Source organism: Ambystoma mexicanum, chromosome 7p, assembly GCF_040938575.1.
Source record: "Ambystoma mexicanum isolate Mex_15411 chromosome 7p, UKY_AmexF1_1, whole genome shotgun sequence".
NCBI lineage: Eukaryota > Metazoa > Chordata > Amphibia > Caudata > Ambystomatidae > Ambystoma > Ambystoma mexicanum.
In genome coordinates, this window is record NC_090939.1 from 492,216,071 (window position 1) to 492,241,970 (window position 25,900).

The following is a 25,900-nucleotide window of genomic DNA, read 5'->3' on the forward strand; positions in this document are numbered from 1 at the left end:
CTCCAACAAAAACCTAGAGAGGTTACAAATCATACAGAATAGTGCCCTCCGGGCAGCCCAAGGCATTGCCAAAAAAGAACACATTTTGGAGGCCAGAAAACTAGCCCACTGGCTCCCAATAAAAGAAAGGATCATTTTCAAGACTCTGACACTGACCCACAAGTGCATTCACCTCACTGCCCCCGATTACCTCTCTCAAAGGATCAACCCCGTCTCCTCTACGAGGCCAACCAGATCACCATATACAAACATGCTCTCTGTGCCATTAGTAAAAAAAGCCAGAGCGGGCGCATCCAGCTTCCCATATCACTGGAACGCCCTACCTCCCACAATCCGAGGTGAGGCCTCCCTCAGTGCCTTCCGCAAAACTATGAAAACCATCTTATTCACATAAGATGCATCGCACCAGTTGAATAAATATCATATGTTCCTAATGCATAAGCTGTATTGTAATGACTAACTCTACCAACCTAAATATCAGTTCTATGCATTATGGAAATCATAATGTACCACTGAATGCAACTATTCCTGTAACTAAGCTCTTGCAAGTAACAGCGCCTCAATGCCCATGGGCTGCTTGGCGCTATATAAATTTAAATAAATAAACATAAATTAATAAATGTGTGAAGGCGTGCGGAGTAAGACATCGATTCCTCTAGGCCAGCTGACATTGAGAGTGTGCAACTGAATGGGAATGGGGAGGGCAAAGTGCAGTACATGGGAACAATAAAAAATAGAAATACATGCAACTACGGCTGGTGCTGGCAAGTGCAAGGATAGGTGTATGCATCAAGTGGTGGCTGGACTGTTAGGGTTCTAGAAAACAGTCCCCAAGTGCGAGGGTTGGCACAAAGCCAGTGCAGGGGTGGAACTGTAGGGAGGGAGGTGGCCTGGGGCACCGATAATGGGGTGGGTAGGAAACCAGTGCACAATACTTTTTAGCCAGGAAGTGAGCAGGGGAGAGGATTGAAAAAAGAAGCAGATGGAAAGGTTTTCAGGTGCTTTCAGAGCCTACAAGGCCCAGTACGACGTATAGCCTGTTCCACAGAGATGCCCCATCAGAAGAAGCACATCTACCACCACCTGGTTGCATGTAGAAGCAAATGACCCGGAGGAAGTAGGAGGCGGATGAGGGAAGAGCTAGAGCAAGCAGATATTTAGGAAGTGAGAGTGCAAAGTATTGAGGTCCCAGGGACCAGAAGACCACCTGCATAATGTGCAGGGCTTTTATTTTATTGTTTGCAGCCACTGGGAGCTATTGCAGACATTTTAGTCCAGCAGAGATGCAATCCCTGCTGTTCAGGCCAAGGACAAGTTGCACACTCCTCTTATGGATGAGTTGCTGAGGGCGCAGAGTGGAAGCTGGCAGAATGAAAGAGTCTGTGGCAACAGTGCAGCGTACAAAGCACCACAGCCGTGCATACACTAACCTTTTGGAAAGTGACTGTAGTTTGCTAAGATACATTCAGTGGTGGCTTTAGTGCCTTCTTTGTACGAGTTATGTAGTAGGTGGGTTAGCGGGGAACAATTTTCGTAGCATAGTGGGAAGTAAAGAACAGAGTTCTTGTTTCGCTAATATATTGTATGATATGGCTAAATGAAAACGTTGCAAGCACATACCAACAAATTGCCACTTCATGGTAGGAGATGGGAGGAACATCAGTATGCTTTTTATACACGTAGTGGACGCTTAGAGGCAGATATCATGCGCAGAGGAACTTATAACAGAGTTGTGAACATACTGCCAAACAAATGTTCATACCTTTCTTTTGTGGTGATGATTGCTTATGTGGATGAATGTGCATGTATAACTCCTCGAATTTTTCACTGACCTTTCCACTGGATGTGCTTTCCAATAACAGCACACATGAGGGCTGATTTTGTAAAGGTACATATGAAGTCTTGTGGAGAACTAACATTGTTAGATGCTGAAGTCTTGGAGGGCATTGGTGGATGCTTGGTGAGTACTTAGCAATACCTAGTAAGGGTGTGGTGGGAAGAGGATCGTAGAAATGGAAAGAGGACTGTTCATGATTTACTGGGGCGCGGCTCTCATGATACTTTGCGAGGCGCGCATGCTACGTTCTGCGCTTTTGAACATGCTGGCCAATGGAAATGTGATTCTTGCAATTGTCCAATCAGGTGGTTAGAGAGTGTGTCACAGGAAAGGGTAGCCATATTTTGTTTCATTACTCTTGTGTAGTGAGGCTCGCAGAGATGGCGAGACGCACAGTTTTCATAGTGGGCGATCGCTTTGTGGTAGATCTGCTCCAGTATGCTGTGGAAAGAGGCCTTAATGACAATTTGAATTTGGAGGAAGTGGAGGCTTTGTGGTGCATTGTTCCTGTCCGTACTTACGACCATTTACTTGCAGAATGTCGACGAGTGGCCACTTTAGGTACGTTGTGGTACTGCACTACGGAGCATTGCTTTTGGGTTCCATAGCTTGTGCAAGTGTGTACCGTCAACTGAAAAAGATGATGAAAGAAATCCAGCGCATTTTTGCCACTGCAAGGTGCTTTTCTCATGTATACCACCAAGTCCAGTATATAACAATTACAATGAATGTCAGCAGCCAGAGGTGGGAAGGCGTCTTATCAATAGAAGCATGTGTAAATGTTTGTGTGCTGCTGGGATGGAGTCCTGTGAGAATGACAACATTGGTTATCGATATGTGCACCTTCTCAATGGAAATGGCATTTCATTGTCGCCCAGTGGCAATGACATTTGGTTTTCCAATCTGCAGGCTGCACTGAAGACGCTATTGTAAGAATGTGGGGCGTAGTGCAACAAATAAAAACAATTCTAAAAGCCAGAAAAGAGTTGTTACTGTGGAAGCTATTTTAAAAAATAAAAATGAAAACTGCTTTTTTTTTTTTTTTAAGAGCCACCACTACAAAGGACATCCCCCTACCCTGGTTGCATTTATTCCTCTACTCCCGCACGCGCACACCTGGAAAAGTCTGCGGACATCGCAACAGTTGCAGGGTTGTACGTGTAACATTCGCTCCTTTTGTACATGGCCATCTTATATTTGGGACTTTGGCGGACATGGGATTGCGTAATAAGCTTTCTGGGTGTGGAGTGCACGCACAGACTGTGGTATACTGTATATTTTTCGACCTAAATGCCGAGGGTGAGCTTGGGGCTGTGTGTTGTACGAGTCAGAACGTATGCTTTGTGGGTGAATTGCACATACATTACTTAACAGTGAATGGAAAAGAGAGTCCGGTGGGAGTTGTGTGGTGTGTATTATGTGGGTTTGTACGCGTATGGAGCACTTACAATGAAGTTATTGCTTTTGGTTTGTCTGTGTGAGACTTTGGTGACGCTCAATCCCGACGATATTGTTGATTGTGGTGGGACAAATGCACACCATATAACACGATTTTCAGTGCAGTTTGTGCTGAGGGAGGCAGTAGGCCAGGTAATGCTTCTGTTTCCGATCTCCTGCATAATTTTGTATCTCAATATGCAGACACCCATGTATGTGTGTTATATTTAATATAGTCCGGAAATGGAGAAAGCGCGGTACATTGTGAAGAAGTGTATTTGTTTCTTTTTACAAATTGTGCCATTGCCGTGCTGTACACATGGCAATCTATCGTTTCACAGCACGTACAGTTTTCCCCACAAATAACTTTCTTGCTGATATTGCTGCATTTCTGAATTCTGCACGCTGCACACACATTGCCTTGCTGCCCTTTTTGGAAGTATAGAAATAATGTTTGTGCTTGCTGTTGCGCACTTGCGCTCTTGAAAACGCACTGCAACACGAACAACCATATGTTTCAACAGCCACCTATTTCTACCCGTTTCCACTGCAGTGTTTTCTACAGTACCACGGTTCCTTCCATTTAGCACACAATTGTGTGGAGGGGTATACGATGCGCGTCGCACTGCCTCCCTACATTGAAACTTAAATTGTGACACTCTGAAATGAGCTTTATATGATTATCAGCCACAAAAAATATTGCTAAAGAGACGTTATGGTGAAGGTGTGGTACTACACACATAGCATCATTTCTAAATACACTATGGTAAAGCAACATTATGTTTACAGTGCCCTAATAAAAACGGATGAAATTTACTAACACAAAAGTCATTAAAGGGACGTTATGGATAAGTTGCACTAGCAAAAACCTATCAAATTCAATGGAAAAACATTCTTGCAGGGACGTTATGGTTACAGGTCAAACCGAAACAGCCCACAAATTCGCCAGTTATGGTAAGCTAAGCAACCATAACTCGCGCCAGCACTGTACTCTACTAAGACTAACACCCATGACATCAAAGACAACATCACAAATGTCATTGATGACATCACATGTCAGGCTCCCTCTTTTTGTTCACGGACATTTGTAGGGCAGGTGGTTTTTTTTCACAGAGAGTCAAGAAGTAAACATTGAAAAGGTACTATGTTTGCATACCATACCCTTGTCATATGTTCTTACACTAATATTGTAATACTCCATGGGAGTCAGGGCAGAGGTCCTGAGCTGCCAAAACAACCCTTTTCCAGATTTCGTTTTCTAGCACCCCCCAGGAAAATGGTTATCCTATTTGAACTGCCAGATGCGCACAAACAGAACTCCTAAATCGCTCTTAAGTTGGCTTATTAATGTAGTCCTGGAGAAGCCCAGGTGAAGTCCGGCTGACAAGGGGGGAGCAAAGAGCACGATGCCCTGTGATTTGTACTACAGGGTGTCAGGGGTGTTGAGGACTACAAATTCAGTTGTGCTGGGAAGGCATGGTGGGGGCGCCTATGTGTCTGGAATCACAAGAAGCTCTCTGTTGTTCCAGAGGGCTAATTTGGCCTCAAAGGTATCTACTGAGCTCATGTTGACGACCAGGTGCACATCACGTGATTCGACTCATGGGGAGGGCAACATTCCCAAAGGGGTAGCCCATCGTGTATTCAGGACTCAAGATGGTGGTCCGAAGGCCATGTGTTGCCATGTGCTGCTATGGCCGCAGCTTATCTACTCAATCGGTTGAAGGACTATAGGGGACTAGCAGTATGTACATAAGGTGTGGCCATGGGTAAAGAATACTGTATACTGATTGTGTCACCTGTGACGACATTGTCTTTTAAAATGCTGTGCTTGATTTGAAGGGCCAGAGATCTTCATGGCAGTCGGGCTCGTAACAACCGCTGACACCATTTTCCTTTTTGTATACAAAATAAACCTGGTTATCCTTGCAAGAGGTGGACTGTTAACAACTCCAATCAAGCAGTCCCACTAAGTCAGTGCCTTGTCTGGGATTGCTCAAGGGAAGCCCTTATTTGTATATTTTTATGTCCAGTTCGTATACTCTGGATGACAACCCTTATATAACACCCCTCTCTTAGAATCCCTCTGAGCCAAGAAGTAAGTTTGTTTTGCAAATTTAAAAGGTTTATTTGAGAATTAAACTATATATATATATATATATATATATATATATATATATATATATATCACACTTTTATAATAAATTAATAATTGATATCACACTTAGAAATATGACAGTGAGTGATCAACACTGGATGACGTGATACTAGCACACTGGGTAATTACTTAGGAGTAGTATAGAGGATAAGGTAGCTGAGAATGCTTTATATGGTACAAGGAAATGCAAGGTGGAAAAGAAGCAACACAGGAATAAGCTTGATATGATTTCAGCAAAACATAATATAACCACTTTTCCCCGTTTGGCAATTCACCCCCCTCTATGCAATGTAAGGAGGTGGAAGTGACACACACAGTTCTTCAGGAATACAATCACAGTACAATCCCAATTCAGTTTCCCCCTAGCAAGCTTAGATCAACAGGGATGATTTTAAACACAGGCAAAGTACTTTAAAGGTGGTATGCAAAGAAGTGAAAAATATGCTAAAATTATTTTAATTCCCTCTAGAGGTTCAAGGTGAGTGATAGCTACTTTAAATTAGTTCAGGATCACTTTAGCAATGCTCTATGAATGATTGTCAGGTTGCAAACGAATTTCAGCAAAGGAAAGCAAGGACAAATATTTTTACACGTGGCTGAAATGAAGCAAAATGTCAAATCACGGCAATTTAGTCACGTGCGTCGAGCGCAATTAAGGAGGCACTATAAAGTCGGTTTAGGGCTCGATGGAAAGCTTAGAATCTTAGCTTTAATATGAAAGTTAAATTTTGTTCCTAGGACAAACGGTTCCGGAGATACGGACGATTTTGTGAAGGTAGATTCTCAAAAGGAAAGTCAAGCTCAGAATGACAGAGGACAATTTTGCAGCTTTAAAGTCCCAGAAGGACACACAATGCTATGCTGGAGTTCTAGATAGGTTAAATAGTTTGAATTAGATTATTTTAAACTTAAGAGATTGGTTTTGCACATTCCTGGCTGGGTACTCACACTATATGTTGGACAGGAATGCGACTTCGCCACAGATCGGGTCAGGATTGGACTGCGGTTCCCTCGCCATGGACGGGGTCTGCCTGGTTCTGCTCACAACGATCTGGGTCAGCTCTGCTAGCAGCACTGCACAGCGGTCTGGATCTCTGGTTCTGGCAAAAGTTCTTGCCACTGCACGGCGGTCTGGTCTCTGGTTCCGGGTACAGCTCTGCTTTCTGGGTGTTTCTGGCACAGGGTTTTAGGCCAAAATCAAACAGCTCAGCCCGGCTGTTTTACTCTGATGTGCCCCTTGGAAGTCTGCGGTGAATCGGTTTGCAAAAGATTTTGAGGCCTGCTGACAAATTCTGAAGTCGGAATTCAAAGTTCTGTTCTGTCTGGATTTGAAGTCTAAGTGCTGGATCTGGTGTCTTCTGGCAAAACGCTCCGCAAGAAATCAGCTTGAAGTGGGAAGTGAATGTCCCTACCTGTCCTGCACAGTCTCCTGTTATGTGTTTAGAAAGTGGGAGGGTCAGCTCATCTTCTATGCCCAACCCTCTCAACTTATCATTGGCCAGTTCCTCCTCTCTCCCTTTATTGGGGGAACTGGGTTGTGAGTCAGAGTGATGAGGTAGGTTTATGGTCAGAGGATCCTCCCCTTGTCAAATTGCACACAAATCTATTTCTGATCCAAATACATATTTATCTACGTACCATTTTTCTAATATTAGATGTCCAGTTAACATATTTTCTGTAGCACCAAACCATCCGATCCCTGTCTTTGTAAGATGTCGTGTCCACTTATGACAGAATTCTGCCCTTTTCATCCAGATAACGACCTCTAAACCTTTCCAGATTTTACACAAATGTGCACCAGGGATATGGGTTTCCGATGATAAAGTGTCCGATTTTTAACATGCATACATTTGGAGTAACAACCTTTTTTACGCTACTATCCCCAAGAATATACCACAGGGTCCTAACACCTCTTAAAATGTGCACAGAAAAATCACAAGAATTATGTTATTTATATAATTTTTACAAGTCCGCACTATGAATTATCCATCTTTTTAAAATTATGCTCTGGCCCCAAAGGGGTGTGGTTTTCCAAAGCACATGGTGGAATTTCTGGTTTATCCACTTCCCCCAAGCTCAGCTGGCTCACAGATGCAGTGACCCTCCCCGATTCCTTCCAAGAGGAAGCCATTTACGACCCCCCCTAATTTAACATTTGCCTGGGCCAAGGACAGTGCTTTGTTTAGTTTCCTGTATTCCCCAGGTGCTCCTCCCCTAATTCAATCAGAGAGGTGTCATCTCCTTTTGGCAGGGGCAGCAGAATGCAGCCAGGCCTGGGAAGAGTGGCTGAGCAAGTTTCACTCCTGTCGGGGGTAGTTGCCGGGCAGAATTCACTCTCTTTAAGTCAGGCTTCAGCTAAATGTCACTTTAGTTCCCAGTTTTCTACATTCAAACCAAACTGACAATTTTTACACATGTTCAAAACTAAGACATTTCAACAGTTGCAAACTATGTGACACTCAACAGTAGGTCACTCATTTATTTTAAACATTTAGATTTTAGTGTCTTTCAGTCCAATTTCACTTCAGCTGCTGACATCCACAGCTCAGCCAGTTTTGTTATGAACATTGTTTCGGGCTCTTTCTCTTTCCAGATTTAGTATGCACACAAGAATACGTTTTGCCAAATGTCTGATGGTGTTCATTGAGATTTTTGAATATCTTGCGATGTTTAAAATAGGCATTTTGAGCTTGCATTTCTGAGAAACAAAGGTGATTTCAAAGCGCTTTTTTTTAGCCACCGGCACTGCTGTTTTTCCTTTGGCACACATTTCACTCATGGCACTCCTGGCCCCTCGCGCTCGCACTGGTGGGTGGCAGGTCTGGGGACCATTTTGCTGTGCGCAAAACTGCACGGTTCTCCAGGATTCTGTCGCAAATGTGAGCTTTTCTGCCCTCTTGGATTTCCTAAACCAAGTGTTGCAGCATAATAAAGTGAACGTGGGCCAAGACACCCAACAGCACCAAGCTTTTTTCCTTAGATAATTGTTTTTTATTGTGTGGTCGTTGAGTGGTCCGCCCTTCAAGCCCAATGAGCCTAAGGCCAGTCCTTTTTTGACTAGCATAATATGAGCTGCCACAGCCACAAGATCTATTTTAATATTCCATAAAATAGCCCTTTCTGCCCTTCCGGTGGAGGCTTCAAAGGATGGATTCCGCTGGGATGTCGCACCCCCATTGCTGATGAACACTGGAGCAGGATCTGCTGGCAGCCCTGTTGCATTTCCCTGAACTCTAGGCATTGTGCACTGCAATATCAATTCTTGCACCAGGCTCGTTGCACTCCTCTTAAGGTGCAGAAGTTTGACCCCTCAGCGACCGGTGCATGTCCTAAATGTACTTGTACGTCCTGTCTCCTCCATCCTTGTGTGCGTCCCCCCAACATGGGGACGGTCCAGGAACCTTTTGCAGTGAAAACTTGAGCCTCCCCCTTGAAATTTAGTATAGTGTGTGTGGGAACACCCCGTGAGGCCCCGCCCTCTGGTGCCTCATCCCAGTACTTTTTTCCACACGGACGTGTCAGGCCTGGCAGCCAGTGCTGAAACTTGTTTTAGCTTTCTGCCTGCTCCCTGTTTGGTTTTTTTCAATTCTTATTTTACTTTCCTTTGCTGCCTCGCCTCCCCCACTGTATATCGGCCGCACTAAACCACACTCTAAATATACTACACACAAACACTTCTTCTTGTTCAGGTCAATTCAAGGGAAGTACATTAGGCTTTGACAGACCAGTGTTTCGAAACCACAAAGTTACCATGGGTTAATACGCGATCACGTTTTGACAGTAATGACAGTTCGGTCTTACGAAAAGAACGTGTACCCGCGGGAAGAAATACACCCGAAGTTAAACACACTTAGCACATAGAATTAAAACAAGGGAATCGTGGATAAAAAATCATAGGCAATACTTTTGTGAAGGCAATAGAATCTGAGGATGTTTTCTAAGAGTCCGATAAGTCAATAGGCCTGCGCCAGTGTCACAATGCAGCAGGAGCTCTGTTGTCGAGGATCACATGGTTAGAATAGCTCATGATTAAAGTTTGCCATGAGTACTGGATATTGTGATAGGGAAGCAAAAGTTATAAGACGGAAGGAAGAAAGGATAAGCCTTTGGAAAGGAAAAAAAGGGTTCACCCCGATTCCTCAAGGTCGGACGGAGAGAACACAGTACCTTATTTGGCAGAAGAAAGCTTGTGCTACGGCAGTTGTTCCTGGTAGTTCTTGCAGACTCACGGTTCCTGAAGCTTCAGTCGTGGTGAGTCTGGAGTGATCTGCACTACCCACGGATGAAGCCAGCAGCAGAAAAGCAACGATGAATAAAAGGTGCGCTCCTTAAAAACAGGAGAGGGCTCTTCTGATGGCTTTCCGGACCACATAGCTCTGTGCAGTGATTTCGACCCAGAGGAGGATTCTTTGGCTGTAGAAGGTGAGCTGGTTGATCCCACCAGGTTCAAGGGAAGAAGACTCCGGACTGGATCTTCTCTGTCGTTGAAGGGTAGCTAGCTCAGGACTGCAGCAGGGCTTCACCGGGATCCAGGAGTTGCAGCGGTCGTCTTCTTCTCCACTTCTCTTCGGTTCTTGTAGTTCCATTGTCAACTCTGACTTCCAGCCCAAGAGTCCTGCCTTTTATGCCAAAAACCCCATTCACAGAGCCTGGCTGTCGATCACAGTAGAGGGGTTGTCCAGCCCGGACAACCACCTTAGCCAATCGACACAAAGTGCGACTTGGGTCTCCAAGGAGACCCTGTGCAGGGGGTTACTAAACCCCTCCCTCACATTCAGCCCACCTAGGCACCCAGATGCCAAAGGAGGGCTTCTTTGTAGAAGCCTGCCAAAGGACGGCGAACAGAGAAACCAGCCCTGGTTTGGCACGAAAAGCAAACAAGAACATTTCCAACACGAAATGGCGAAAAACCACGCTAAGACCCAAGATAAAAACAATATGGGGTAGCAGGTTTTGTGTTCACGTCTGTGACCAAAGCCAGAACATTAACACAGTAATCTGTGTAAAAAGGATAGTTACCACTGACACCAGCCATGTCGAGTCGGGAAGGGGGACACACAGTGCCCCTTGAGTTTACAGAAGGATAGGGGAAAAGATATTCCCCTCCAGTACTCCATTGTAAGATGGTTTGTACTGGATCTGTATATTTTAAAGGACAAGTAAAGCCAATGGTGACTTTACATGTTTCTGGTGGACAGTAGTCATCCCCAGAAATGGAGTTCACAAGGGAAGTCTAAAAGTCATCCCTGTGTCATTGCACTAAAGGTGCTGTGTGACACACAAGTAAAAAAGATGATGCCTAGGGAGTTAGTGACACTCCATAGCCCATGAGCACAAAAAGTACAACACACACAAAAATACACTGTAAGAGTGGGGAAAAGGCTCATTCTCACCAGGTGGAAAAAATAAACCCCATAAATCTAGCAAATCTCCTAAGGGATTCACTAGGTAAGGGAAATTAGCCATAAATGAGAATTCTCCCTAACAGGTGGGACCCCACCAGCACCTGTGTCCCAGGGCCCGGATTCCCCTCGTTCTATGAAAAAGAGGGGGGGGCATGACAACGACACCCAAGACAATGAGCCCCTTGGCATCCATTAGGGCCTTTCATAACCGCCTTCAGGGCCTGGCGGAGGAGTTGGGTGTGCTAGCAGAGGTCTTGGGTAAACGCACCATGAGCCGGTCTGGCATCCCCCTCCAGAAGGATGTCCTGCAGGTGGTACAAATTGGCTGCGAGAAGCCTAGGGCCAAAGCCCAGATGAACAAAAAGTTGGACAGCAGTGTTTAGCCTGACAGACAAAGAGCCAATCCTCCTTGCCTCCCACCCGCAAACCCATTTCTTTGTGGTGGCTGCGGCCTCGTTTTCTAAACCATCGTCTTCGTTGTCTTCCTCGACGGGAGCCATCTCCAGTTGCCTCTACAAAGAGGACAAAGTCCAAAGTCCTTGAGTCCTTGGGAAAGCGCTGTTGCTTGATTTCAGGACTGCATCTGCTGCAAGTCCACGCGATGCCCTCTTGGCTGCGGCTAACCAGAAGCTGTGACGGGAGCTCAAGGAATTTCTGCCTGACCACCCTTGGAACAAGCATACCTCCTTCAAGGCCGGTCTGGCAGATTCCCAGGCCATTGCACAGGACCTCATGGGGTCCTCGGTCTCCCACATTGACACTTCCAGCAGAGGGTTGTGCCTTGGGGGTTGAGATGAGGACGCCGTGGATGCACACCATGAAGTTTTCATCTGACGTGCAGGAGTGGATCCTGCATCTGTCCTGCATCTGTCCTTTGAGGGGGCGTGGACTTCTTTTCATTCATCGACCAATGATGAGTTGACCAAGAAGAAAACCTCTACTCAAACCAGGTCAGAAATCCTTCCATCAGTCCATAGCAGGACCGAGTTCAAGCCCAGTGCTTTCTCTGGCTTCATTAGGTTCGTGGACCGCAGTACACAGAGGCCTGACTGGTCACCCAGCGACAACAGGAGGAAGCAGCAGAAGACGGTGTATGGGTTTTTCCACAACACCACCCCCCCCCGCGCGTCTGACGCCAAGAAGCAGTGACGTCAGTAACGTCCAGATCAGGGAACACAGCTTGCCTTTGGAGGGCCATTTGGCTCTGTTCCAGGACACCTGAAAGCGTCTTTTCTGCAACCCGCGGATACTATCTGTAATCGCCACAGGCTTCAGGCTTTCTTTGCCTCTACCATCCTCTCCTCCTCTTCGTCAGATCGGTTCCGTGGCTCTTTTATGGGAGGTCCTTAAAGGGGCTTGGGTTACTATTCCAGGATTTTTGCAATACCCAAGAACAACCATGCTGGCCTCTGGGTAATTCTGGACCTGCCCTTTCTAAATATGTCTTTACCGCTGGAACGTTTCAAGATGATTACTTCCGCGCACATAGCCGAGTCTGTGTTTAGGCGACTGGATGGGTTCCCTGGACCTCAAGGATGCATACCTGCATGTACCCAGCTATCAACCGCATCAGAACTTTCTGCGGTTATCAATTGTCGTTCTGTTACTCACCTGGGTCTCTGCGGGAGCGATGAAGCCTTCTAGACCTCTTCCTTGCTTTCTTGGGACCACTAGCGTTGGACTGCAGGCCACCTGCCAAATAGAGAGTTAAGATGCTTAGCCTGCCAGGATTTGGACCCAGAGCCCTCTTTCTCCCTCCCCTTGTAGTGTACTGTGATGGTGTGATGATAGAAGTTTGGCTCACCTTATGGATTAATTAGACAAACTCTCCATCCTGAACAAGGCAGGGGCGCTGTGTCTCTGCAACCCAAGGATCAGTTGCTCCACTTGACCCTGGGTCTTGTTTCACTGTTATGACACTCACTGAGTTTCTTCACCCAGCGGATTTCGAGTGTGTTTTTGCAGGTAAGTTTGGGTTCCCAGTTGCTTCACTGGATCTGGTGCTGTTCCGAGCTCGTGTATGGATGAGTATCTGTAGTTTGCAGGCTACTCTGAGTGGTCACTGCGTATTCTTAGATCACGGCGAGTTCTGCATGCCAGTGCGTGCGAGGGAAAAAAAAGCTGCTGATGCAAATCTTACCCTAATTCTCTCTCCCCAGTTTTCTTCTGAAGAGTTTGCTGAGAGAGAAAGTTTGCAAGAACTCAGAATTCTGCTGGGAGTCCGCAAGAAGTTCAGGCAAGTTGTGCTGAAGCTTGCGTGCACGCTTGCAAGAACGAGCCAGGAGTTTGGTATACGCGCAAGCACTTACAGGTAATGTCTCTTTGTATTTCCTTGCGGGCGTGCGGAGATGCCGGAGCGGAAAGCAGATCGAGGTAGCTGAAGCTCGAAGAGTCCAACTCGAGGGCCGCGGTTGCTTAAAGCTACAGATGCAACACGAAGCACGGATCTCCACTTGGATGTACAGGAAGTGTGGCTGAACCAATCGGATTCCTCCAAGGGGCCCGGGCCAATTTTAATGTGTGCCTTATGGTGAGAGTGTGGAAAGGGAGTGATGGATGCCTGCAAGGCATGTCTAGTTTGCCAGGCCCTAAACCATGTTGCCCCTGCCTGCTCTCCAGTATATGACACGTACCACTTACAGTACAAGGTGCTGGCCTTTGGCCTGTACTCCGCCCCTGGCAAATTTGATGAACGCAGTGGTTCGCCTTCTCCGCTTGGAAGGCCATCATTTATACCCTTAATTGGACGATTGGCTGGTGAGGGCGGGGTCACCCGAAGGGGTGGTGCACTCCTGCCAGAGATTGGCAAATATCCTTCATCAGCTGGGGTTTTCCCTCAACCAGTGGAAATCGCAGTTATGCCCGTCTCAGGAACTAGTTTTTCTAGCGGTGCGTTGAAACACCACTGCAACGGGTGTACCCCACGTCCAAGAGGCTTATGTCCCTCCACAAGGCGGTGGGACACATTCGACCACCTTGTCATGGTGGTTCCAGCACATTTTGGGCCTGATGGCCTCCAGCACGCTTGCCTCAAGATGAGGCACCTTCAGCTCCACCTGGTGGCCAATTGGGATCAGGAGACAGGGTCTCAGTCGGACAGGATCCCAATGCCACCGCTCCAGCTGCCAGATCTTCGATGGTGGCTGATGGAGGGCAATGTCTCAGTGGGAACCCCTGTGACCTGTCTGGAGGACGACTCTTTCTCTGGTTGAGGGGCTGCTCTGGAGGGATATGCGATTCATGGCGCATGATCCAGGACGAAAGCCCTCTTGCATATCAATCTGCTCAAGCTCAGGGCACTGGGCCTGGCCCTCAGGGCATTCTTGCCCCTCATCACGGACAGGTCTGTTCTGGTCAAGAAGGACAATTCAACTACAATGTTTTACCTGAACAAGCAGGGTTGCACCAGTCCCCCCCAACCTCTGCATGGAGGTGATTTCGAAAATGGAAATGGGCCCGGGCGGAAGGGGTTTGGATTTTGGCAGTCCACAGCAATGCGGAAGCAGACAAGTTTATTTGTTTGGGGTTCAAACACCTGCGAGTGGGAGTTGCACAACTCCTCCTTGTTGCCCCTGTTTCAACATTGGAGGTTTGCAGACCTAGATTTGCTTGCTTCTCCCCAGAATGCCAAGTACCCCCAGTTTGCTTCATGGGCAGGTCAGGGTCGTGGGTCACTGGGAGTGCCTTCCAGATCTGTTGTCACGGCCGCAGGTGTTATGCATTCCCACTCATCCTTCTGCTCCAACGGACCCTCAGCAATTTCCCGGCCTCCATGGGTTGCAGCCTCATCCTGGTTGCCCCCTACTGGCCTTCAAAATCCTGGTTTTCTGCGCTGCTGCAGTTGTACTCCCAGGGTCCCGTCCATCTTCCGATCTCTAGCAGGGGCTTCCTGATGCAGCAGTGTGGGGCAGTGGAACATCCGCACCCGGCCATACTTGCCCTGGCGACCTGGTTCCTGATCGGCTGAGGCTTCAGCATGCTCAATTTTCAGATGACCACTGGGACATCATTCATCAGGCTAGGAGGCCCGTGACTCGGTCCCAGTGTAAGAGCACATGGACTAGGTTCTGCCATTGGGCTCGCAACACAGGTCTGGACCCTGTCACCTGCCCTCTGGATGACGTACTGGCTTTTTCAGCACACCTGGCTTCTCGAGGTCAGGTGGATACTTGCTGTATGTATTTGGCGGCCATCGGACATAGTAGAATTCCCCAGAGCATGTTTTTGGCAGCCAACAACGTTGCTTAAGGTCCACCTAAAGGGGTTGTCTAGGCTTTTTCCTCTGGTGCATAGGCCGCATCCGGTCTGGTACCTCAAAGTGGTTCTTGCAGCTTTGCAACGCAAGCCTTTCGAGCTGATGGCCTCTGTGGACATCTGCTTGGTGACACTAAAAACTGTTTTGTTGTTGGTGCTCACCTCTGTGCACAGGGTTAGAGAGCTGCAGGAGTTGTCTTAATGTGAGTCCTGCACCATGTTTCACGACAAGGTCATCTTGCACACTCGCCCAAACTTCTTGCCCAAGGTGCTCTCTCTGTTCCATCTGAATCAAGAGACCTGCCTGCCGGTGTACTTCCCGAACCCACAGTCGGAGGCACAGAGGCCCCTACATTGCTTGGACCTCAAGAGGGTTCTCAAGTTTTCTCTTGGATGAAATCCTTCAGGAAGTCAAAGGCATTGTTTGAGACTTATGGGGTCTCCTCCAGCTCTCAGGCGTCCAAGGCTTCCATTGCCGGTTGGATGGTTCAAGCCATTTCAGAGGCATACACAGCCATGGGCAAACTTGTTCCTGAGGGGATTCATGCCCCTGCCGCCGGAGCCAAGGTCACGGCCGTCGTGTTTCAGAGACCTGCTTCATGGGATGTCATCAGCAAGCAGTCTACTTGGGCCACTCCAGCCTTCTGTAAGCACTACTCGGTGGACACCAGCTCCAGGTGCGATGCAGAGTTTGGTCAGGTGGTTCTGAAGAAACGTTTCGGTTCATCCTAGATATGGGGCAGGTTGTCACAGCTCCACCCTATGTTCTTGTACAGTGGAATCACCCACCGGGATGATGGAGGAAAGGGGACTCGACGTACGAGTAATTAAATTTACTCACCGTAGTGACTAAAGTACTCATAGTCCATAGTCCCCTTTCCTCCATACGCTAGCATGCCAATGCTTATAGTATGCCAATGGCCTATAGGTAATAAGAGTAGCCAGGTATCTAATCGTCCAATGTGTTCAAAGGAGACTGAGGTGAGGTGCCGGAGGGTGGGGCCTTGGCGGGGCGTTCCCATGACTGAGGATGCGCCCCCACACACTATAATAAAATGTAAAGGGGAATCTCTATTTTTTGCTGCGAAAGCTTCCGGTGCCATCCCCAGGTTGGGGGACACCCAAAAGGATGGAGGAGAGGGGACTATGCGTATTATAGTCACTAAAGTGAGCAACTTTAATTAAGCAGACAGGCGTCGACTTTATTCATATGACCTGGGCATGCCTAAAAAATTGCTGCTTTCTAGAGGGATGTGACCAAAACGGTGGCCGTTATGACAGACAAAGAAGCTAAAAATGCTATTTGATATGCCTATTGGGCCTCCCTCCTTGATGACCCAAAATCTTGGGTGGTTTGTGGCTCTGGCACTTTGGGTGCGCAAATGTATCCCCCTGAAATGGATGGATAAGCGCACACCATCCAAGGACCAATGGGTGGGTGAACTAGGCAAGGCGAATGAATGTGAGGAAATATATAGGGACATAGTACACCCAGCGGCTAAACCAATATGGAGCTGCTTCAGGCAACATTTGGTGGATGGGTGTGCGGGTGATCCTGAGGACTCGAATTAATGGGAGAATCTGGGTGGGGTAATGAAGCCGGTTGAGTGGGAAGCTGTCCCGAGGATGTTTAAATCGTGCAAAAGTCAACATTGTGGGCTTCATGTTGGGCTAATAAGCTGTCTGGACTCTGGCTGTGGATGTTAATACCAGTTGTGAATGATGTACAATGAGACTCTGTAATGTCGATCCTGTATAACTGTTTGTTTCGCATGGCAATGTCAATAAAATCATTTCAAAGAAAAAAAAAAGCAATATTTGATGCACCATAAAAAACAGATAGGGACTCAAATCCAGGTTTTGTGGGTTAAGGGGCTAACTCTTAACCACTGGACCACACAACTCCCTGTCAAGCACAGGGCTGTTTGCCATATTGCTTTACAACATGGCAAACTTGGACCTAGTACAATAGCAACCTTGTCTCCCCCCCCCCTCTCCTCTTGCTTGTCCCCCCCCCCCTCCTCCACCCCCTCCAGCACCATCTGAAATGTTGTTGGGCCTAGTACGATAGTCGCTTGTTTTGTTCCTCCCTTTCTGCACCCCTCTCCCGCACCTTTTGTTTTTCTCCGGCTCTACCAGATATGTCGTCTGGCCTAGTACGGTAGTCTCCTCTCAGTTTCTGTTAGGCAGAAACCTGTGTAGTTCCCTCTGGGACCACTGCAAAAGATTTAGGACTACAGGTGTTTGGCAGTAAACCCACTTGGTAGCAGTCTGTACCACACAGATTCACTTGGTAGCTGTGGCTGAGCAGTCAGACTTCCCTCAAGAAGAGTTGGGCAGTATACAGAGTATTCACAATAGGTCAAGAGAACGCAATAGAACAAGTAAACACTGACCAGGGCTTGGTGTAAAAGAGATATAATTATTTATTTAAAATCACATCTAGAAAAACACACAGGCACTAATGGTAAGCAATTCAAAAACACGGTCACTAAAAGATATACACTCCCTGAAAAGAATATTAGACAAGTCTTAAGTAAAGCCCCACTTATTTTAAGACAGCGGTGAGCGCTTAACGTAGATGGCACTCTAATAGTTCGTTTTAAAAAGGGAGAGAAAAGCAGAGAACAAGTTGAAACAGATCCCAACACTTTTACCAGAACATAACAAGAGAGGAACGCAAAGTAAAACCGTGAAGTTAGAGTTCAAGAGGCCGGATCCACTTTCAGAGGATCCAAACGAAATGTGTCCAAGGTCACACGGTTGCAGTGCACAAAAGTCTTGTAATGGTTCAAAAAAGAGTTGGACCAAAGAAAGGGACCAGTTAGAGGGTCAAGGCGGCCAGCCCAGTCCAGAAGGTTAAGGAGTTATTATTACCTTGTAGCAATCTTTAGAAAGGGAGGCCTGGCGGACACGGTACCTTAAAGTGGTGCGAACGCTCCAGCGGGGGCAGTTGTTCCTGGCAGCGGGTCCAAGTCGGTACTTCGTCCGGGGGAAGAGAGGATCTCGTCGTGGAGGAAGACAGGAGTCTGTTGCACTGCCAGGGAAGAAACCAGCCGCGGAGTTTCTCAGGTACAAGGAGCGGTCCAGTGATCCGCGGTTCAGTGGTGAGTGGCTATCTGGCTGCCGGGGTGCTTGGCACAGGCAGTTCGACCACAAACCGGGCTGGGGTGCGAAGAAAGAAAGGTAAACTGGTTGTGCCCACCAGTCAGGGGAAGAAGCCTTTCCAGCCGGGAGATCTTCTCTGTCGTCGGGAAGTGGTGAGTCGGTTCTGCAGGGCTCCACCGGTGGTGTCGTCGTGGTAGGTCGGCTCAGCTTCTCCCTCGTCGGATCCTCGGGTCCTGTGGCGACTTCTGAAGTTCCAGTCCCCAAAGCCCTGATTTTATGCAGCAAACCCCCATTCACTCAGCCTAGCTGTCACTCAAACATGCTAAGTGGTGAGCCGGCCGGATCACCACTTGGGCCAATCACACAAGAGTGCGACTTGAGTTACCAAGGTAACTCAGTCCAGGGTGCCTAAACCCCCTCCCACACCCCCTGTGGTACCCAGACAGAGTGGAAGCACTTTTGGAGGCTTCCGTGGAGAAGCCCGCCAAAAAGTGGAACAAAGGGCTCGACTTGGGTTGGAGTCACAGAAGAGAACGCAAACGCCATTTTGGAATCGAGTCTTGGCAAAAAATACCAACCGCAGAATATATATTAATGAAATAAACCGGCGGTATGTTCGAGGCTATGAGAATTAAATAATTAAAGTTGGTAGCCTCGAACAATGGGAAAATTCCATAGGAAAATATTTGCGGTCGAATATAAAAAGTAGTTTCCACTGCCACCAGCCAAAACTCGATCAGGGGGACGGAGACGTGCCCCCTCGACTAACAGACCCCGGGGCAATCGAATTGCCCCGACCAGTACGTACACAATATGATGGTTTGTACTGGTTTCTGTTAATAATTTGGGACTATTAAAGCCAATGGTGACTTTACATGCCCTGGGAGACAGTAGTCAGTCCCAGGGTATGGAGTCTATGGTGGGGTGTCACTATGACACCCCTGTGTTACTGCACGGAGGGTGATGTGTAACACACATAGTAAAAACACATGAGACCCTATGGAGTAAAGGAGCCCATAGCCCATAAAACACATAAGCAGTCAAAAGAACACCATAAATCATGTCCAAGAGTAGGAGAAAAAGAGTCTCACTCTTGGCAGGAGGAAAAAACAAACCCCAGAAATCCAGCAAAGCTGCTGGGGGACTCACTAGGTTAGGAAATTCAGCCTAAAGAGAGAATTCTCCCTAACAGTTTCCATTTCCTTCCCACTCTTCCCCCCCCCTCCCTTCCTTAACTATGTCTTAGCTCTTGCAGTATCTGAAATGTCGCCAGGCCGAGTACGATAGTTAATTTCACATCCTTACTGTTCATGGCCTGTAAGAATGTCATTGTATTTTCCCTTGTTCCCTCCCTTGCCTTGAAGTGCTTTGAAACACATTGTGTATAGGTGCTATATAAATAAACTATCATATTATATCATAAATAGCCCTGTAAAAGGAATAAAACCACACAAGTCCTTTTTGAAAGGGACTTGTGTTGTTCTTTTAGCTGTGAAACTGCAATCACAGGGCTGTGAATGCCTTTTCACAGCTAAAGAATTAGACAACACAAGCACCTTTCAAAGGGGCTTTGTGGTTGAATGGAGAAGGGTTAGCACCGTCATCCACGCAACCTGTGTTTCATGGCTCGGTCTGCGTTTCTGTAGCAAACATTTTTTTAACACAACATTTTATGCACCAGAAAAAGACAGGCTGAGGTTTGAAGTCTGGTCGCATGGCTGAAGGGGCTAACCCTTCACCACTGCACCACGCAAGTCCAATTCAAAGAGCCAGACAAACATGCCTGTTAAATGAACAGGACATGTTTTCCTAGATCACATGATGGGCAGTCCTACCAATGCCATCCTAATACAGCAAACAAACGCTTTTCAGCAGAATTAAACCCTTTGAGCAGAATTCTGCCGAAAGGGGTTTGTTTGCTGTATTTGCATTAGCATTGGCAGTGACATTGATAGGACTGACTGTTATGTGTACATGCGTTTGAATTCTCTGCTTGAACGGCATTAACAAATGCTAGTTCCCAGTAGAGGGCTCATGCTTGATAACTGCCGTGAGAGCATTGAATTAAAGAAACCGCTTACACCGTTTCTGGATATGAAATGGTTGCCTCCAAGTTCTTTAAAAGAACTTAGGACCAGATTTGCTTCTCACTTTACATAGGAACATTTTTTTTAAAATGTCTATACATTTTTTATTATGGCCTTTATTTTTAAACTTGCCGATTTTTAAGAGAACATCACCTTTAAAATGAATCCCTCTCTGCATGCTACAATAATCCAAGGTTTCATACCTCATGTTCAAATGGGCTCTATTTATTCTCTTGTGCATGAGTTGTCGGAGGAACATTTTCATAGCAGTACAACTGTGGGGATACAAACTGTCCTTGGAGTCACAACACAACCTAATGGTATACCGTTCCCTCAAGAGTTATTGGATTTCAAAGTTATTGGCCCAAAGAAAGCAAGAAAGACAAAACCATAGGAATGGAACACTGAAAAGGATCAACATTTTGTCCTCTGCACCAGTCACAAAACCTACGACAACGGTACAGGGATTTTGTTGATGGCCTTCTGGCCGAAAGCAACACCTCCATCACATCATCCGTGAGGTCCCAATCCTTATACCTCAACCTTTCAGATACCAAGCGTGAAGGTGGAGAGTCCTGACATCTGAATAGAGAACCTGCCCCCACCCCCCTCTCGCGAGAGCAGATCCTCTTGGTAGTGAAGACGGCGTGGAAGGCAGATGAACATTTCTCAAAGGTCTGGATACCACGGAGCGATGAGGATCATGTGGGATCCAAACCTCTGTAACCTACTTAACACTTGAGGAATGACGGGGACTGGAGGAAACGCGTACAGCAGTGGGAATGACTATTCCACTACAAATGCGTCTCCTAAGGCTCCTCTCGGAGGAAATTCCCTTGAGAAGAATCTCTTGCACTTCTGGTTGTCACTGGTGATCGAAGAGATCCACTTGTGGGGTTCCCCAAAGGGCGAAGATCTTCAGAAGGACTTCCTGAGCCAACTCCCACTCGTGAGAGATCGTGCTCTGGGAGGCAAGCACTTCCCCAATGACGTGTCCAACAGAGCCCCGATGTACTGGAGCTCTTGGGAAGGTGTTGGATGCGACTTCTTGAAATTGAGCGAGGCTGTGACAAAACAGATCTTGTCGAGGTGGATTATCCTCACCATTTCTGAATGTTACCGTTTGGTGGGTAAGGACCCTCCTGAAGGGTTGTGAGCTCATTCCACTAGAGGCGTCGCTACTTCCACTGCCCTACAGCGGGGAGTTCCTATATGGAATAATTGTGATGCAGCCACATGGGCTTCTATACACACCTTTGTAAAACATTACTCCCTGAATACGCTCCAGGGTCCAGATATAGCCTTTGGAAAGGCGGTTCTTTATTCTGCCATCTGATTGGGTACTCTAAATTCTTTTCCCTCCTCCATTTTCTGTTACTGCTTTGGGAGTCTGTCAAAGATGTGGAATACGTTGGAGGACACAATCCATTCGAAGAACAAGTTACTTAACAAACTGGTAACAGTCTTTTGCTTTGGATGTTCCTCCAACATATTCCACATCGCCCTCCCAGCCTGCCCCTCTGGAGAATTTTCTGTGCAATTGCAGCTTAGGTTTCCGCAAGGCTTTGTGCAGTCAAGCAGGCGTTGGATATGTGCAGGTCACACGTTTATGGAGGAAAAAACAAACTGAGGCTACGGGCGCTGTGCGTCCTATTTATAACATCCGGTGATGCAGCCATCGACGGAGGCCTTCGAGGGACATCGACCCGATGCCATCGATGCAGGACCCCCTCTGCCGAAAAAGTTTCTGAAGTACACAGAAAGATGTGGAATACGTTGGAGGAACGAACATCCAATCGAAAGAACATTAAGCTCTTCTTGCACAGAGCCTTGTGTTAGCCGTTTGACATAGTTTCCATGCCCTACAATTTAAACAGTTTGGCTCTTGAATCTCCTTGTACCACAAGACATTTGTGTTGCTTTTGCGTTCCTAGAATCTGTTTGGTTTCATGTTTAATAGTTTTTTTCTTAGATTGAATGCCTTCAGCTGCAACTCTGTATGTTTGAAGCTGTGCATTTGCTGAGCAACCTATGTGTTTTTTTTTGTTTTTTCCTGCAGTCATTATATGCGACAGATTCTGGAAGCACTGCGTTACTGTCACGACAACAACATCATTCACAGGGATGTTAAGGTAAGATGCGTTCTGTGTTCACAGTAAAGGCATTGCAATGTTGTGTGCTCTAAACATTCCATGAAATTCCTCCCCTTTGTTCTGAAAACTGTTTGGCGTGACAAAATTGATGAGAAGTAGAGACTAAACATTTGAAGTGCTGAATTAGTGTTATGGTTTCTGAAGGCAAGCGTCCCCAGATAGCACGATCCTCCCAGCAATGAGAGACAATAATGGACTCTCCCCTGGATGGGAATAAGGCCAGGACAAAGTGCGGGTGAGCTTAAATGGGAGTTTATCAATCAAAATAGGGCATGCAAAGAACTCTGCAAACTCCGAGAGCGCTCTGTCTGACAATAGCAAAGACAGGCGTATATATTTACAAAAAATGTCATAAGAACCTACATGCTATAGAGGGCACAAGTTTGTGGGGATTGGGTGGCGACGACTAGTTATAGGTGCTGCTGCGATGTGGTTTGCCGCGGCTGGAGGATGTCACTGGTTACCCTCGTGGGTTGGGCTGGGCCTGGCAGGTCAGCTGGGCTCATCCGGACGGTGTTGTTGTGCCAACCGTGATCAGTGTCAGAGATGCATGTCTTTCCTGACTTCCTGCCCTAGGGCCACGCACACCGCAGTCATTCAACATTGCAATATTATCTTCCCTGGTAAATCTTCCAATAGGTTATTCTACAGGTTAATGCAACACAGGAGGAATGCACCTGGAGTGGGGTCTGTTGGCGATTCGTCAATACATGGTTACCGCCATCCTATTGACCGGGTATCAGAGGTTGTGGGGTTAGGTCTCGGGGCATGGGACAGGCGGTCTGTGTCATCGTGTCTTGTTAGAAGTCATTATGGATGTGTTCTTGTAATGTTGCCATAATATTGGGTGTCCTAATTTTACAGGGGCCATTACCCTAAGGTGAGCCGGCGGGTCGTGGAGTCTAAGAAAGGGCGCCTTTGGATCTGTGTTTTAAGGCCGGGGTTTACTGCTGGGTTGTAAATAAGTCAGGTGGCAGGCCATGGCCTTGGGTGCTGCGGGGGAATGCGAATATTTGAAGCAGATCCAGCCGAATTGGGGGAGGTGGAGCAGCGCGGCACAGGCCTCTGCTTTTTCGTCTGGCAGGCTTCACTGGGAGGAAGGGGGAATGGCCTTGCATGTGCTCACAAAGGTATTTTCCTCGTGTGTTGCAAACTTTAGGTGGAAGAGACATAAACATTCATATAATATACAATACTCATTGAGTTTTTCCAAAGCTCACGTTTTTGACATTGCTAGTGCCATCCATATGGCCAATTTGAACACATTACTTGTACACTACGTTTTTAACAACTACAACATTTTGTTATATGTTTATACATGCGCGGTAAGTGGGGTAGTAGTAAGGTTGGTGGAGCACGCAGGAACAACCCGCCATTAAGACTGGCGGCAGTGGCACATAGTGGGCTCAGACACACATATGGTGCATTTTCGTGCACCCCTTACATGAGCCCTTAGTATGGTTGCATTTTTCTTCCTTTACACTCTAGCAGCATTAGTTCAGTTTTGGCGCGGGACTGTGGGGTGCAGTCTTCTCGATAACACACATAACATGAAAAACCACCGGGACGCTTTTACCATTTGCGCATAGCTACAGGGATGTGGGTGCTTCATCCCTAATGTCATATGAGCACCCATCCTGCCATTTTCATATATTTTATAGGTTTTTTAGTCAGAGAGGTTGTGGAGAGAACGCTTTCATCACAGGTGGTTTGCTCATTAGTATTTGGGGACTTTGCTTTTGTCAGGTGGATCATTGTACAGTTCTTTTCCACCCATGCCCTGCTGGCTGGGTCATGCTGGAAACAGCGATACACTGCGGAAGGTGAAATGTTACAGTGTTGGTATCTAACACTAGCTCATGTCCGTCTGTTCGTGGGAACAGGCTCTTAGCGGATCTGCCAGGGAGCTGTGGCCTCAGGGATGAGTGATACTCTCCGAGGGTGGGGGCCGTGCGGCGGTGCGCAGGGCTCAAGACATTTTTATTATACAAAATGGTTTCCAGGGCCTAGCTAAATTGAACAGGTTTGGTCAATGTCTTCAGCCAGTGCCCCACCCACCACCTGGGCCCTGGTGGCAGGAAGGACACCCGGTGAGCCATGAACCTCACCGGGGGAGTAGAGGCATGGGAGGGGGGTCTCCTGGACCAGTCCTCCCATACATTTCCCCCTTTCATTACTTAGGTAACGAATACTTTAAATCCTCCAACCTCCTGCACTCTTCCTCGTCAGCTATAGCGGCATCCCATGAGGGGTGCCTTTTATGGGCATCCATGCCCTACACACCCCTCACAGGCTTTCACCTCTCCTAGCATATTCATCTGGGGTACAGGTCAGGTATATACAACCGCTATCCCCTTCTAGGTCCACGCACACTTCCTCATACCATTCGAGTACCCGGGGCTCTTTGATTGTAGTGTGCCATAGCTTATCTACTATGTCCTTGTCGTGGTACATGGGCACCATCTGGAATCTTGACGTGTAATCTGTACCCGTTTGTACCTGTGCTTCCTGCATAGTTTCTATTGTACCACGGGCGTTGCCCATTGTCACCATCATCATTGCACCATTCGGTACTGCGTTGGCACAACATCGAAGACCAACCTGGCATAGGCAGAAAATGAAAAGGAGGAACACTACAGCCGGTATCAAAAACTTGACAGTCATTCCCAGCCATGCTGGGACCCAGGAGAAGATATTGTCGAACCATGTACTTTCTTCTGCTCCACCTTCCATTCTCATTCTTTCTCCTAGGCTATGTACTGATTCGATCACATGGGACAGGGAGCCGTTTTCTGCGTCTTCAGAAGGTACGAAAGTGCAGTAGGCACTTCCAATTTTTCGGCAAACACCTCCGTCCATTGCTGTCAACAGGTCGAAGACATACCTGTTCTGCATGGTCATTAGCCGCAGTGCTCGTAATTCTACTTTTATTACGTTAAACCCTTCTTCAGTATCATTTGCCAATTGGATCAGTTCCCAAAGTATGATTTGGAGCCACTTTGCGTTTGCTCACGCCTGGATGCTTGGGATGAGTGAGGCGAAGAACGTTTCTGCAGAGCTGAATAATCGATATCTATCCGGGATCTGTGCCAGCAGTTCTGATGATGCTTTGGATATGTAGTTTGATGACCGTCTGTTTCGGGACAGCGCCCCTTCCTTGTTTCCGGAGGACAGGACATATACTTGTGATTCTGCAGTTGGTGGGGCCCCACTCTGTTAAGATTTTCCTCGCATCTCCTTGCCCCCATTAATGTGGCTTTCCGATATCACCATTAGCGTGGAATGTAGGGTGGCCAATGAACAGCTGCCTCCCCAGGATTGTGGGAGGTGCAGGTATGCTTGGTTGCCACATACCCAATAGGTATCCATCAGGGCCGTTGTCCCTTTTCTCATATCTGGGATGGTGAGGGTCTTGTTACAGTTCTTGTTTGCCCCCATGGTGGTTCTCCCGCCCCCCTTGA

At 47.2% G+C, this 25,900-nt stretch overlaps 1 protein-coding gene across 10 annotated transcripts in view; it reads left to right on the plus strand.

Annotated features, from left to right (window-relative positions):
• The window catches only part of CASK (calcium/calmodulin dependent serine protein kinase), a 2,777,982-nt gene that overhangs the window by 860,119 nt on the left and 1,891,963 nt on the right, over positions 1–25,900 (plus strand). For all 10 annotated transcript variants that reach the window (XM_069636511.1, XM_069636508.1, XM_069636509.1 and 7 more), the window contains exon 5: positions 22,346–22,418. In XM_069636511.1, coding sequence (XP_069492612.1) covers positions 22,346–22,418 — 73 coding nt within the window. The remainder of the gene's footprint in view (positions 1–22,345; positions 22,419–25,900) is intronic.